Source organism: Orycteropus afer, unplaced genomic scaffold (genome assembly GCF_000298275.1).
Source record: "Orycteropus afer afer isolate SDZICR_OR568_19922 unplaced genomic scaffold, OryAfe1.0 scaffold00010, whole genome shotgun sequence".
Lineage (NCBI taxonomy): Eukaryota > Metazoa > Chordata > Mammalia > Tubulidentata > Orycteropodidae > Orycteropus > Orycteropus afer.
Genome location: NW_006921597.1, coordinates 20,263,548 through 20,279,801, shown reverse-complemented (window position 1 = coordinate 20,279,801; position 16,254 = coordinate 20,263,548). Strand labels below are relative to the sequence as shown.

The following is a 16,254-nucleotide window of genomic DNA, read 5'->3' as shown; positions in this document are numbered from 1 at the left end:
TTGACTACAATTTACCATAATGCAACAGCTCCCCTTTCGCCTCCTCCCCATAGTTACCTCTTTCTTGTGTCCTTCCCTCCATACACTGCCCCCTGAGCTATCTCCCTGTTCACCTCATATGTGTGTTGGGCACCCTTTATACCTTAGTACCTTACTGTCTTCAGCTTAAAAGTAAGAAGAGCTATCTTGTATCTTGAGTTGTTGTTGTTAGTTACCGTCAAGTCAGCTTCAACTCACAGCGACTCGAGGTACAAGAAAACAAAACAAGTTCCCACTTCTGCTCCATCTTCATGATCACTGGCATGCTTAAGCGCACTGTTGTACCCACTGTGCACTCTGAGTGCCGTCCAAGCAGAGAGTTCGTCTTCTAGCACTGTATTGGACAATGTTCTGTTGTGATCCACAGGATTTTCATTGGTTGGCTTTAGGAAGCGGATTGCCAGGCTTTTCTTCCTATTCTGTTAGTCTGGAGTTCCACTGATACCTGTTCACCAGGAGTGGCCCTACTGGTATTTGAAATACTGGTGGCATAGCTTCCACTATCATGGCAATACACAAGCCACCACAGTACAGCAAACTGACAGATGGGTGGTGGTGTGTCTTGAGAGGGTTCTTTAATCTGGGCATAGGGCATTGTGGGTACCTGTTGTCACCAAAACCCACTGCCAAACCCACTGCCATCGAGTCGTTTCTGACTCATGAGTCGATTGTGATCCCCATTGGGTTTCTGAGGCGGTAGAGCTTTATGGAAGTAGATTGTCCAGTCTTGCTTCCCCGGAGTGGCTATCACATTTGACTGAATTACTACTGAAAAATAATAGGTTTAGATTCACACATCATATATGTACATATAATTGAATGGCAAGCTGTAGAAAAATCCCAGTAGCCCCTAGTTTACTTCTTTTAATGCCATCCCCAATCCTTACTTCCTCCTTTTTCTCCCCATTTGGGCTGGGCCAGGCTGGGGAGGGTAAGTGACACTCTCCAGTGCAACCCCTCTAGCGCCTGCCAGCCTGACCCAAGCCCTTTCCTCTCAGATCCACTCTCTGTGCTACAATGACTGCTCCCTCTCAGTCAGCAGCTCGGCCAGGACTTTTGAGTACAACTTCTCAGCTTTGGCAAACCCTATCTCTCTATCAGGAGGGCCAAGCTTCACTTCCAAAGGGTTGAAATACTTCCATCACTTCACCCTCAGTCTCTGTGGACACCAGGTAAGCTATGCAAGGGCTGACAGGGTGAGAATTGAAAGGGGCTGGCAGAGCAGAGAGGACATAGAAGAAAAGCTAAAAAAAGGCTTTAGGCAGCAGGGAGTTGGGAGGTTAAAAGGTTTTATATTTGGTTTTAGTAAGTGATTATTATTTTCCCTAACATTAAATCTTTCGGATTATGAACATTTAGGATTTTTTAAAATTTAAATAAGGTACTCATTTATTCCTACCTTTCCCTTATTCCTTCAAAATGAGTATATAACAACCATGCAGGGGGAAGTTGTTCTCTTTCATCCTCCCCCTTAAAAAAGCAGTCTTCGGTAATCATGGCACTTGTCACTTCTTTTCCAGAAGTTAGATAAAATAAGCTGTTATTGTTGTTGTGTTGTTGTTATGTGCCGTCCAGTCGAAGCTGTTATTAGTTCACCTATATATCTCTTTGCTGACAGTACAAAAAGAGTAACTTGAAAAGCTTTGTTAAGACAAGGCAAGAATGTTACTATAAGTCACTTTATGCTGTTGAAAAAATTTTGGATCCAAAGTCCAAAAACAGAAATGTAAAGAGTGATCACACCACAGCTTCACTTGACTAAATTACGAAACAAGCCACAATTAGCAGCTGGAAAGTTAGGTTCAAATGTCACAAAATAAGAGTGGGCATTCCTGGGTAGTATAGTTACGTGCTCAGCTGCTAACTGAAAAGTTGGAGGTTTGAATCCATCCAGAGGCACCTCGGAAGAAAAGTCTGATGAGCTACTTCAAAAAAACCAGCCACTGAAAACCCTATGGAGCACAGTTGTACTCTGACCCACCATGAGTCAAAATCAACTCCACAGCAACTGGTTTGGTTTTTTGGGTTTTGAATGTTTAATACGTACCTCTGGGTGGTGGTGAGGCTTTTACATATAACTTCTACCCATCTTCTGCAGCATGCAAAGAAATTAGTTTGTTTATATAAAGACTGTGTTAAGAAATAAACTAGTCTCTGGTAGCATAGTGGCTAAGGCACTTGACTGCTAACCAGAAGGCTGGCAGTTCAAACCCACCAGCCATTCCTCGGAAGGAAGATGGGGCAATCTACTTCCGTAGTGATACCGCCTCGGAAACCCAAGGAGGGGTCGCTATGAGTCGGGTCTGACTCGACGGCACATAACAACAACAACAACATGAAAGATTATGAGATCTGGTGGTTCAGTGGTTAAGGCACTCGGCTGCTAACTAAAAGGTCAGCAGTTTGAACCCATAGAGAGAATTGTCTCTATCTTGTTTTTATAAGTCTTTTAGGAAGTTAAAATGAAACCTCAGAAATGACAGTTAGTGATGGCTTAGGAAATGAGACTGACTAAAAAGCAAGCCCCATGCAGCAAAAGTTGAGTCAGGAGAAAAGTGGAGATGGGGAATTTGGGGGAGCTTGTGTCTTTTTTTTCTTTTCTCCTTTATTCTTTTAACTTCAAAAACTACAATAACTCTTTTATTCTCTGTAAAATTACATTCTCTTGTTCTTTACCGACATCTTACAACCTAGGCAGAAAGACAGAGACACCAGATTTAACAACATACACCACTCCATTTGTAATAAAATTTACAACATTGAAAATGTTATGTTCTAAATACTTTGTTGTTTTAGTTGTTAACTACCATCACGTCGGTCACCCACTCCTGGTGATCCCCTGTACAACAGGGTCAGACCATTGTGATCATTGCGTTTTCACTGATTGATTTTTAGAAGTAGATCACCAGGCCTTTCTTCCTAGTCTGTCTTAGTCTGGAAGTACCACTGAAACTTGTTTGGCATCATTGCAACACACAAGCTTTCACTGACAGATCGATGTTGGCTGAGTGTGAGGTGCATTAGCTGGGCATTTAAACCAGGTCCTCTTCATGGAAGGCGAGAATTGCACCCTGAGCCACCACTGTTCCTTTCTAAATACTTTGTTGTTGTTGTTGTTGTTGTTAGGTGCTGTCGAATTGGCTCCAACTCATAGTGACCCTGTGTCCAACAGAACAAAACACTGCCCAGTCCTGCACCAGCCTCACAATCCTTGCTGTACCTGAGCCCATTGTAGCAGCCACTATGTCAATCCATCTCATTGAGGGCTTTCCCCTTTTTTGATGACCCTCCATTGTGCCAAGCATGATATCCTTCTCCAGGGAATGGTCTCTTCTGGCAACATGACCAAAGTAGGTGAGACGAAGTATGGCCATTCCTGCTTCCAAGGAGCATTCCAGCTGCACTTCTTCTAAGACAGATTTGTTCCTTCTTCTGGTAGTCCATGGTACTCAACACCACAACTCAAAAGCATCAAATCAACTCTTCTTCAGTCTTCCTTATTCATTGTTGAGCTTTCACACATATATGAGGTGATTGAAAACACCATGGCTTGGGTTATTGCACCTTAAGTCTTCAAAGAGGTATCTTTGCTCTTCAGCACTTTAAAGAGGTCTTTTGCAACAGATTTGCTCAGTGAAATATGTCATCTGATTTCTCAACTGCTGCTTCCATGGGTGTTGATTGTGGAAACAAGTAATATAAAATCTTTGACAACTTCGATCTTTTCTCCATTTATTGTGATGCTGCTTGTTGGTCCAGTTGTGAGGCTTTTTTTTTTTTTTATGTTGAGCTGTAATCCATACTGCAGACTGTAGTCTTTAATCTTCATCAGTAAGTGTTTCAAGTCATCTTCACTTGCAGCAAGCAAGATTGTATTGTCTGTATATAGCAGGTGGTTAATGAGTTTTCCTCCAATCCTCATGCCATATTCTTCTTCAGTCCAGTTTCTCGGATTATTTGCTCAGCATACAGATTGAGTAAATATGGTGAAAGGATACAACCCTGACACACTCCCTTCCTGATTTTAAACCATGTAGTATCTCCTTGCTCTGTTTGATCAACAGCCTCCTGGTCTATGTGCAGGTTCCTCATGAGCACAATTAAGCATTCTGGAATTCCCATTCTTCTCAGTGTTACCCATAATTTGTTATGACCCACATAATCGGATGCTTTTGCATAGTCAATACGACACAAGTAAACATCTTTCTGATATTCTTTGCTTTCAGCTAAGATCCATCTGACATCAGCAATGATATCCCTCGTCCCATATCCTCTTCTGAATCCAACTTGCATTTCTGGAAGTTTTCTGTCAATATATTACTGCAACTGTTTTTGAATTATCTTCAGCAAGATTTTACTTGCATGTGATGTTAATGATATTGTTCGATAATTTCCACATTCTGTGGGATCACCTTTCTTTGCAATGGGTACAAATATGGATCTCTTCCAGTCAGTTGGCCATGTAATTGTCTTCCAAATTTCTTGGCATAGACAAGTAAGTACCTTGTCTATGCACAGCATCTGTTTGTTGAAGCATTTCAGGGGGTATTTCATGAATTCCTGGAGCCTTGTTTTTCACCAATTCCTTCAGTGCAGCTTTGACTTCCTCCCTCAACACCATTGGTTCTTGATCATATGCCACCACCTGAAAAGGATGAACATTGACCAACTCTTTTTGGTACAGTGAATCTGTATTCCTTCTTTTGATGTTTCCTGCATCATTCAATATTTTACCCTTAGAATCTTTCAATATTGCAACTCAGGGGTTGATATTTTTCTTCAGTTCGTTTAGCTTGAGAAATGCCAAGCGTTTTCTTCCCTTCTGGTTTTCTAACTCCAGGTCTTTGCACATTTCATTATAGTAATTAACTTTGTCTTCTCGAGCTGTTCCTTGAAATCTTCTGTTAAGCTCTTTTATGTTGTCATGTGTTCCATTTACTTTAGCTACTCTCTGTTCAAGGGCAAATTTCAGAGTCTTTTCTGACATCCATTTTGTTTTTTTCTTATGTTCTGGTCTTTTTAATGACCTTTTGCTTTCTTCATGTATGATGTTCTTGATGTCATCCCACAATTCCTCTGGTTTTTGGTCACTGGTGTTCATTGTGTCAAATCTATTCTTTAGATGGTCTCTAAATTCAGGAAAGATAAAATCAAGGTCTTATTTTTGCTCTCATGGACTTGTTTTGTCTTCAGCTTCAACTTGAACTAGCATATGAGCAGTTGATGGTATGTTCCACAGTCAGCTCCTGGCCTTGTTTTGGTGGAAGATACTGAGCTTCTCCACCATCTCTTGTCACAGATGTAGTCAATCTGATTCCTGTGTACTCTGTCTGGTGAAGTCTACGTGTATAGCTGCCATTTATGTTGTTGAAAAAAGGTATTTGCAATGAGTGAGTCTTTAGTCTTGCAAAATTCGATCATGCAATCTCCAGCATTATTTCTATCACCAAGGCCATATTTTCCAACTACTAGTAACTCCTCTTTGTTTCCAACTTTTGCATTCCATTCACCAGTGATAATCAACACATCTTGATTGCATGTTTGGTCAATTTCAGACTACAGAGGTTGGTAGAAATCTTCAATTTCCTCATCTTTGGCTTTGGTGGTTGGTGCACAGATTTGAATAATGGTAGTATTAACTGGTCCTCCTTGTGTTGTTGTTGTTATGTGCCGTTGAGTTGGACCCGGCTCACAGAGACCCCTCCTTGGGTTTCCGAGGCAGTATCACTACGGAAGTAGATTGCCCAACCTTCCTTCCGAGGAGTGGCTGATGGGTTTGAACCAGCAGCCTCCTGCTTAGCAGTCAAGTGCCTTAGGCACTATGCTACCAGAGCTTCCTTATAGGCATATGGATATTATCCTATCACTAACAGCATCATACTTCAGGACAGATCTTGAAACAGTCTTTGTGATGATGAATGCCATGCCATTCCTCTTCAATTTGTCATTCCCAGCAGAATAGATCATATTGTTGTCTGATTCAGAATGGCCAAAACCAGTCCATTTCAGCTCACTAATTCCTAGTATGGGAGCTCTGGTAGCATAGTGCCTAAGGCACTTGACTGCTAACCAGAAGGCTGGCGGTTCAAACCCACCAGCCACTCCTCGGAAGGAAGGTTGGGCAATCCTACTTCTGTAGTGATACTGCCTTGGAAACCCAAGGAGGGGTCGCTATGAGTCGGGGCCGACTCGACGGCACATAACAACAACAACAACAACAATTCCTAGTATATTGATCTTTATGCATTCTGTTTCATTTTTGACAGCTGCCAATTTTCCTAGATTCATACTTCATACATTCCATGTTCCAATTATTAATGGATGCTTGCAGCTGTTTCTTCTCATTTTGAGTCATATCACATCAGCAAATAGAGGTCCCAAAAGCTTTACTCCACCCAAGTCATTAAGGTCAACTCTACTTTGAGGAGGCAGCTCTTCCCCAGTTGTAATTTGAGTGTCTTTCAACCTGATGGGCTCATGTTCTGGCACTATATCAGACAGTGTTTCAGGGCTATTCATAAAGTTTTCCTGTAATATATCAGACAGTGTTTCACTGTTATTCATAAGGTTTTCACTTACCAATTCTTTGAGAAGTGAATGGCCCCTTTCTTCTTCCGAGTCTGTCTTTAGTCTGGAAGCTCTGCTGAAACCTGTGCACAATGGATGACCCTACTAGTATTTGAAATACCAGTGACATAACAGAAACATGCAAGCCACTACAGTATAACAAACTGCTCTGAATACTTAGTCCACTTAAATTAAAAATATTGAACAAATGATATTTTATTAGTGAACCAAGTTACATATTAATATTCCCTAAATTTCATATTTTTGAAGGAACAATATCTCAATACTTTCTCTATAATAAAGGCTAAGGGAAGAATGAGTCTTGATTCCCACCCTGTCTCATCTTCCAGAGTTCTATACAGCGAGGGTGTTAAAACAAGAGGATAAGCAAACTTCCTTCTCTTGACATGTAATTTTAAAAAATGGAATTGGTTCTAAGTGGCTGAAAATGTCCAACCTCAAGGCAGGGAGAGGCTGATTATTAGGACTGTTTTAACCCCTGAAAGTATGTCTAGAAAGTTTGGGTAGAGTCACAGCACCAAGGGAAGGAACAAGAGCAGGCCAGATGGTAAAATAAATTTCACTGGGTTCTAGGATCAATTACATATTTCAGTATCTGCCTAGAAAACTGATTAGGAGATTGGGATAGGGAAGGACCTTTAACTGGTGAGCTGGTGTGGTAAAGGTCCAATTCAGTTGTCACATCAGAATCCTGTCATACAGGCTCCCAGGAGAATCCAAAGAACAAAAAGACTGGGACCCCTGGGCCAGAGTTCCAGAAACTAGGACACCTAGGCTTTATTTTTAGCTTTTTAAAAAAATCTGTCTTGTAATTAGATCTGGGGTGATCATTTCACTGCAACGTACCATTGGAAAGCTGAACTTTTAGATGTGAAAAAAATGTTCCCTTTTCCCCTTTGGGGGTTCCTCTGTGACCATCCACTTCTTCCTCTCCACCTACCCCTTACCCAGGGTAAGAAAATGTCCCTTTGCACTGACAATGTCACTGACCTCCGGATTCCTGAGGGTGAGTCAGATTTCTCCAAATCCATCACAGCCTACGTCTGCCAGGTGGTCATCATCCCCCAAGAGGTGACAGGCTACAAGGCTGTGGTGTCCTCGCAGCCTGTCAGCCTCGCTGATCGACTCATCGGTGAGTAACCCAATGCCCCAGCCAGTGGCATCCCTAGGGTTGTTCAGACCACACTGGGTGACACTGTCAAAGGGAGCGATACCAAAATGGCTGTCTATAAAATTTCTGTGCAGTGTTTCAGCAGAAATGTATTATTTTTTAATAAAAATATCCCTGTAGTTAGTTATAACAACAAAAACATTTTTCATAGACTAGCTAAAATGCAGGAGCTCCGGTGGTGTAGTACCTAAGGCATTTGACTGCTAACCAGAGGCTGGCGGTTCAAACCCGCCAGCCCCATTGCCCAATGGAAAGATTGGACAATCTACTTCCATAGTGATAGTGCCTCAGGAACCCAAGGAGGGGTTGCCATGAGTCAGATCAGACTTGATGGCAATGTATCGATATACCTACAAGGCTAAAACGTTAGGCTGATTTACTTTTTGAACCTTCTAATGCATTCTGGTTGGAGACGTCATTATTACCCAATTACAGTGACACTTCGAATCACATGGTTTCATCTGCACAGGCTACAAGCATGCGCTGTTGCTTTTATTGCTGCCGGTGTTTTCATAGTCACTGGTTTTGTCACATTTTCTGTTGTTTTAGCTACAATATTGTGGTAATTAATATTTGTGAAACCATATCATTAACATTTTTGAAAATGAAGTAGTAAAGGAAAAGGAGAAAAAAAAAAGATTTCCATTCAGTTACTGATAATGTTATAATTCAATGTAGAAATATTTTACAAAATAATTTTGTTAGTATTCATATAATCAAGAAATATTACACTTAAGCAATTTGTAGCTATATTTATCACATATTAGTCTATTGTTAAAATTAATAATAAACATTACTAAGGAGTCTGTATGGTCTGATATGGGTGGAGATCTGTGGGGGGGGGTGACACCATGAGTTACTACACTGGGCGACACCAACCCTAGTGATGCCACTGGCCTCAACCTTGCTTGAGAGAGGGAAAGAGAGAGAGAGAAAGAGAGAGAGTGTGTGTGTTGTGTGTGAGAGAGAGAAGCTACAAGGGTATGAGGTAAAAGCCCCAAATGAGGGACCCAACCTCTTGAACTCTGTTTTTGTTTTACCTGGATTGCCAAGTGCCCCTGGGGCCTCTGACAGACCTTTGGTTCACCTCATGAGCCACCCAGGAGATGTGATGAGATGAAGTGAGGTTGGCTGTGACAGGTATTGAAAGATTAGAAGTGGTTGCCAGTTAACGCTACTAGTGAGAACTAAATAGGAGCTCTAATTTGGCAGGGGTGACAACAGATATGACTCTGGATGGAATCACCTCCCCAGCTGAACTTTTCCCCCCGGAGTCCTTGGGAATACCGGACGTGATCTTCTTTTATAGGTGAAGATGAGAGGCTCACACAAGCGAAACCTAGGGCTCCTCTACAATTTCTGTTGCATCCCTCCCTCTCTAACCACCTACTTATCAAGCCAGAACATGTCTGAGGTCTAGCAGATCTGCCCAGCAATGATAGCTAAAGGCTGGGAGCTCCCTGACCCCAGCTTCTTGGGTTTTACTGGGGCAGTTCCACCCTGGAGGCAGGGAGAAATGCTGGATGATCTGTGGCGGACTTCCCTTCCAGCCTAAGGAGTCTCCTGTGCTATGCATATGTTGGTCAGTTGTGCCTTTCCTAGACCACTCCATCTCCCCCTTGACTAGACCTCCATGATCCCCACTCTCTCCATGTGTGAACCAAGACCTGTGCACTCCCTGTGTGACAGGCTAGAGCCCAAGTCCCAATTTCCCCAGTATGGGAATTGTTCCATGTTGCTTTCACTTGGTGGCTCCTTAGTAGCACAGCTGAGTGCCTCATTCTTCCTCATGGGGGATGGCTTTCTCTGCAGGTCCAACGACGTGACCCAGTCCTGCAGCTCTGGGAGATCAACCACCATCCGTGTCAGATGTAATCCACTGAAATCTGCCCCTGGAAGTCTGTTACTGCCAATGTAAGCCAAACAAAAACTCAAACCAAACTCACTGCCATTGAGTTGATTCTGACTCATAGTGACCCTCATTGGGTTTCCAAGGCTGTAAATCTTTACAGAAGCAGACTGCCCCATCTTTCTTCTGTGGAGGGCCAGTGGGTTCAAACCACAGACCTTTTGGTTAGCAGCCAAATGCCTTAACCACTAACTACATCACCAGAGCTCCTTAAGCTAAACAAAAGAATGTAATAAAGGCCAAAGTCTCCCTTCCTTGGACTCATTCCACCCCAGGAGCCAGAGATAACTGAAAAAGAACAAAAGAAAAAATAGTTTGGGATTTATAAATGGGCACAGTCATTGCCCCAAGTCTTTAATCTTCAGCAAGAGGGAAACAGAAGGAAGAGTTAGAGCTACCCTCACATTCCCAGACCATTATGGGGGCAGTTGTAGGGAGGGCTGTTATTCTTGTTTGCCACCCTACAGCCTTCCTTCCAGTGAGTTTTGTGAAGAATACATAAAAGAGGGAGGAGCTCTGGTAGCATAGTGCCTAAGGCACTTAACTGCTAACCAGGAGGCTGGCGGTTCAAACCCACCAGCCACTCCTCGGAAGGAAGGTTGGGCAATCCTACTTCCGTAGTGATAACTGCCTCGGAAACCCAAGGAGGGGTCGCTAGGAGTCGGGGCCGACTCGATGGCAAATAACAACAACAAATGGGGGTTACCAGAAGGCACTCTCTAATCTTCCCTTGTGGTACCTGGGACCAAGTGCCAGAACCACTGTGCCCAGATGGCTCAGGGATACAAGAATTTTACTGAACATCTCCTTCTCCAGCCTCCTCCTTGAATCAAGGGTTGAAGGTTGGCACACTGGAATGAGCTCAGGTTCTGGAATCAGAAAGAACTGGCCTAGAATTCTGGCTTTGAGTGACTCTCGGCTATTCAATCTCTCTGAGTTTCCATTTCCTCATCTGTAAAATGAGGATAATATTTTCCTAATAACTCTGAAATGTAGTGTAGTGGCTATAACAGCTCAAGCTGAGAGCTAGCTCTGAATCAGTGCCTTCACTTACTAGCTGTGTTATTGTGAATACATTTCTTCCCTTATCTGGGTCTCTTTCTCCTTATCTGTAAAATGGGGATAATAATAAGTTCCTGCCTGGGGTTTGTCATGAGGATTAAATGAGACAATGAGACTTTAGGGTTTAGCACTGGGTCTTAGGAGTCTCTCCACAACTAGAAGACCCAATTCTAAGTTTACAAGCTACGACGACTAAGTCAAGAATTCCAGAATTTCTTTGACCCCAGACTCCTTGCCCACTGCCCTTTTTTCACACAGTAATATCTTGAGGGACACTAGTGTCTTGAGGAAGACAGTTTGGAAAGTGCTTCTCCCAAACAACAGCTGATTAGGGGAGCTGGGAACAAAGCAAGACAAAGCATCAAAATGTTGTCACTTTCCTTGTTTTCATCATCACCAGTAACATACATAGCAGATATCCATGACCTGAAGTCCATTCTCGAATCCCAACCCAGGAAGCTGCATTAAAGAGTCCATTTCAGAATGTCACACATCCATGGGAAGAATGAGGTTGGATGGGGCACCCATACTCCAGCACAGATACCTTGCATTAGTTCTCATCTGATGTCAGCAGAGAGTAGAGAGCCCAGTGGAGGCCAGAAATGCACCTTATCATCAGGGAAACCAGAAATCCAAAGCTGTCTTAAGGAATAGTGGAAAGGACCCTGGTGGGGCTAATAGTTTGGTAGGGGAAATATTGAGTTAGGCAAGCTATGAGGTGACAGGACCCCAAACGGATCTTTCCCACCAGTGCAGGAAATGAGTGCTCAGGTCTCCTTTCTGTTTTGCTAGCACATGCTCGGATGGAACCTGTGATGGCTGTAACTTCCACTTCCTATGGGAAAGTGCAGCAGCTTGCCCACTCTGCTCCACCGCTGACTACCATGCCATCGTCAGTAGCTGTGTGGCTGGGATCCAGGTAGATGACTCTCTGATGGGGGACTGGCCCAGGAGTAAAAGGGGTGGTAATAACTATGTCACTTGGCTTTCTTCCCAACAGAAGACCACATACGTGTGGCGAGAACCAAAGCTATGCTCAGGAGGCATCTCCCTACCAGAGCAGAGAGTCACCATCTGCAAAACAATTGACTTCTGGCTGAAGGTTGGCATCTCTGCAGGCACTTGTACTGCCATCCTGCTTACCGTCCTGACCTGTTACTTCTGGAAGAAGAATCAAAAGTACGTAGTTGAGTATTTGGAGCTTGGAGATGCATAGAGTTAGATCACTGAGCTGGAAGGAGAACCAAACCAAAAACCAACCTTGTTGCCCTTGAGGCAATTGCGATTCATAGCAACCCTGTAGAACTCAGTAGAACTGCCCCATAGGGTTTCCAAGGCTGTAATCTTTACAGGCGCAGATGGCCACATCTTTCTCCCATGGAGGAAGAGCCTCCAAGGGTATACATCTCTCTGGAGTTGGCCATCGACTCTGATTCTGGCCATTTATCCAGTGTATGTGTCGATCATTTTGGCTTCTGAAAAGTGGTGGTACCCTGTGGCAGTCTATGAAGAGCTGTTAGATTCTCATAAGAAAAGTGAAAAGCATCATTAATTTGTTGGTGTTTTTAAGAATGGCAAATATACTAATCCACTGTAAGAAGTCAAGGAAAGGTTTATATATGGAAGGAAGTTTTCTTTGTTGGTTACTAGAGGTGAGAGGGGAGGGGAGGGGAGGAAGCCCTGCTAGATAAGTAGAGACAAGTATTGATTTGGGTAAAGGGAAGGGCAATGTACCAAATGTGAGTGATCAACACGGTGGCACTAAGGAAGAGGAAGACATAGAGAGGTGAATGGGAGGTACAGACAACAAAGATGAACCCATTTGCACATACAGTACTATCTTGTCAGTGATGGCAAACATTGATCTACAGGTGGACAGATGGGTAGACAGTCTAAACGATCAGGTATGTCTATGCAGGGGGGAGTATGCCCATGACCATGTGTTTGCAGACAATGTTTCTACAAGTGCATTTGTATGTTCTGTAAGAATTTCCAGGTATGTAGTAGAGCTGACAAGGGACAAGGTTGTAGTTACTTCTTGACCACAGCCAGCTACCCAGAGTGAGTGAGTACTTGGACCTGTGGGCTTGGCACCATGGTCACAGGGGACATCAAGCTCAATTGGCATAAAATACTACACAAAACATTGTTCTATATCTTACTGTAGTGAATAGCAATGAGATCTCAAACGCTTGCAAGCAGCTATCTAGATGCAACGATGGGTCTCTCCTCGTCCAGAGCAAAGAAGAATGAAGACAATCAAAGACACATGGAAATAATTAGTCCACGGGACTCATGCAATCCTCAGCCTATATGACTCTGAGAACACAAGAACTAGATGGTGCCCGGCTACCACTGTCAACCACTTGGAGGGGGATCTATGTAGGAGACCTGGATAGAGTGTGGAACAAAACTCAGAATCATTAAAAAAAAAAAAAAAAAGGACCAGGTTTTCTTGTCTGATAGGGCCTGGTGGAACCCCTGAGACTATGCCCCCTAGCTGCTCTTCAGCCTTCAGGTCTGAAATTGAACTCACTCCTGTGGCTTCCAGCCAAACAAAAGAAGGCATATGAGCTGAACATTTACATTAGGTAGAAAACTCCTTGGAGAGATCAATCATGGGAGAATAGAAGGTCAGTGTATGCACAGGGAGACAGCTCAGGGGGCAGGAGGGCATGAGAGGGAAGGACACAAGAAGAGGTAACTCTGGGGAGGAAGTGGGAAGAGCTGTTGCATTGTGGGAAATTGCAGTCAATGTCATGAGACAAAGTATATGTGAACTACTGTATGGAAAATGAATTTGCTCTGTAAACTTTCACCCAATCACAACTAAAAAAAAAATTGCTGTTTTTAACAAAAGTAATGATTTTATGATTACACTATTTCTATTAAGCTTTGATACCACAGAAACAGCCAGCCTTAAGAGGGGGGGAAGGTCACTGAACAGGAATCTAAGACTCCTTAGCTTTCTCCCCTCTCCAACACAATTTTGCTGTGCTTCAGTTTCTTTACTCAAGTCGTGGGGCTGTTTATAGCCCAGCCTTTCTTCTTTCCTCTCACATTCTGGCATCTTATCTTTCCCCACCTCTCTGTTTCATAGACTAGAGTATAAGTACTCCAAGCTGGTGATGAATGCTACCCTCAAGGACTGTGACCTGCCAGCAGCTGACAGCTGTGCCATCATGGAAGGCGAGGATGTGGAGGATGACCTCATCTTCACTAGCAAGAAGTCACTCTTTGGGAAAATCAAATCATTTACCTCCAAGGTAGGGAGCCTGGGCAGTGCCCTGAGATCAGCCTGGTGGGCTGGAGAATACACCCACCACTCCCGGGAGAGTGAATGGCCCTGTACTGTTCAGGGATCACTTTCTTTGTGATCCCCCCACACCCTCATAATCTTCCGTTCCCCCTACCCTAGCAGTCCTGCCTTCTGCCTTCTGTATTTCCATACTAATACTCTTTCCCCTGGGACCCAAGGCTGCTCCTGACCAGGCTCCTTCTCTCCCAACATGCACTCCAGTTGGTGGACTATTTGGGCCTTTTAACTTCCAGAAGGATTATTGAACCAATCCATGTTGTAAGAATCATTTCCCTTTTTTGAGAGGGGTGGGGGGAGAGATGGTCTCTAAAATCAACTTCTAATAGAAGCAAAGCTATCCTCTGACCAGTGGAGGGCACTGTCCCCCAGGTAGAGTCTGGGTCAGGTCCTTTGGGGGCAGCTGAGTCATAGCTAAGTCATAGGTGCTCATCATTGAGCAATTCTATGCTGGGAGGATTGCTTTGTGTGGGTGGGTGAGATTGAAGCTCATAAATGCAATGCAGACAACCACTGCTGCTGGGCATGGGGCCAGCAGAGTATCCAAGCACCTCATCAGGATTCCAGTTCTCTGCAGCCCCACTCTGCCTGTGGCCACACCTCCCTGCTGCCCTGAACCAGTTCATCTAAAAAAGTGTGGGCTGGGAGAGTGTAAAAAGGGAGGATAGGACTAGAAGGATGGTGAAGAAAGAAAGGTGGTAAGGTGTTCTGATTGCTGAATCTTGTTCCCTTTGTGTTGACCTGCAGGGTAACTCCCTTTGCCTCCTTAGCCCTTGAATTTTGACCAATGAGGGAATAATTCACTCTGGAACCCTTGAGTCTGTCTGGAGCTTCTAGAGCCACAGTACAAAGCAGGAGATTTTTCAGATTAACCAGATTTTTCTTATTCTTGACTGACTCTAAAGAAAGCAAGAAGAGCAGTAGAGTATATTTCATTTCTAGGTTTCCACAAAGCCACTGAAAGTGGGAATTCCATAATTCTGTCACCTATTTTCCCATTTCTTTCCTTTGTCCCCCAAACTTGCCCATGCCCAGCAGCCAGCTCCTGTCACCATCTGTCTTTCAGAGGACTCCTGATGGATTTGACTCTGTGCCACTGAAGACATCCTCAGGAGGCCCAGACATGGACCTGTGAGAGGCCCTGCCCTGCCTCACCTGCCTCCTCACCTCGGCACATCCCCTTGCAAGCCTGAGGTGATTTGGGTGCCAGCTTCCCACAAACCCACTGCTGGAAATCTCTTCATTGTGGCCTTATCAGAAGAAGTTTGAATTTCAGATCTTTGGTTTTTTTGTTGTTTGTTTGTTTTTTATAGAATATCCAAAACCTGCTTGCCCCAATCTTGCCAAATATATCCACACTTTGTATATTACTCCCTTGCTTGCATCTTGTTTCCCTCTATGGTCTAGCCACCACAGTCATAGCTTCATCTGCCCATAAGTCTCATAGCTCTGTAATGAAAATATTTCTTTCTTCTCAAGTATAGAAGCTACATCTTCTGCCCTCTTATGTAATGGCAGAAATAGTGGAGAATTTCTCTGGTCATAAGCCCTCAGCTCATGATCTCTTCAGGAGAGAGGCTGGGTGAGAAAGGATTGAGGTTTTTCATGGAGGCCTGTACAGAACCAGTTCAAAACTGAGTGTGAGTCACAGGCTTGAGGGCAAGGTGAGTAAGACCTGGATAACAAAAGTCTTTTTAAGCACAAAGAGAGGCAATAGGGAATGGCATTTTTTTTCACTTCATTTTCAAACCAGGCACTTCATTCTCTTTGCTTCATTAAGGGACAAATATTCTCACTGGAGCCAAAGGAAAAAGTTCATTGAGAAAATGACTCAAAGCCCTGGTTGATTGACCTATTCTCCCCATGCTTTTTACCTCCCCTCATCTCCCTATGACATTCTCCCTAGCCTTATTTCCTATTGCTTTTATCTACACTGATGATAATCCCTTGCTTGTGAGGAAAATTCCCCATTCCAAATGCCCAAGTCCCAGAAGTTTGGGCTATGAAGGCAATAAACCAAAAAAAAAAAAAAAACCTCACTGCCATCAAGTCAATTCCGACTCATAGCAACCCCCATTGGGTTTCCGAGGCAGTAAATCTTTACAGAAGTAGATTGTCCCATCTTCCTTCCACAGAGTGGCTGGTGGGTTTGAACCACCAACCTTCTGG

At 43.6% G+C, this 16,254-nt stretch overlaps 1 protein-coding gene across 1 annotated transcript in view; it reads left to right on the top strand.

The window, feature by feature from the left end:
- Positions 1-15,220, top strand: part of ELAPOR1 (endosome-lysosome associated apoptosis and autophagy regulator 1) — a 116,068-nt gene extending 100,848 nt beyond the window's left edge. The window contains exons 15-22 of the mRNA XM_007949807.2: positions 1,038-1,211; positions 7,579-7,759; positions 9,011-9,107; positions 9,611-9,712; positions 11,562-11,688; positions 11,770-11,948; positions 13,870-14,035; positions 15,152-15,220. Coding sequence (XP_007947998.1) covers positions 1,038-1,211; positions 7,579-7,759; positions 9,011-9,107; positions 9,611-9,712; positions 11,562-11,688; positions 11,770-11,948; positions 13,870-14,035; positions 15,152-15,220 — 1,095 coding nt within the window. The remainder of the gene's footprint in view (positions 1-1,037; positions 1,212-7,578; positions 7,760-9,010; positions 9,108-9,610; positions 9,713-11,561; positions 11,689-11,769; positions 11,949-13,869; positions 14,036-15,151) is intronic.
- Positions 15,221-16,254: the final 1,034 nt, after the last annotated feature.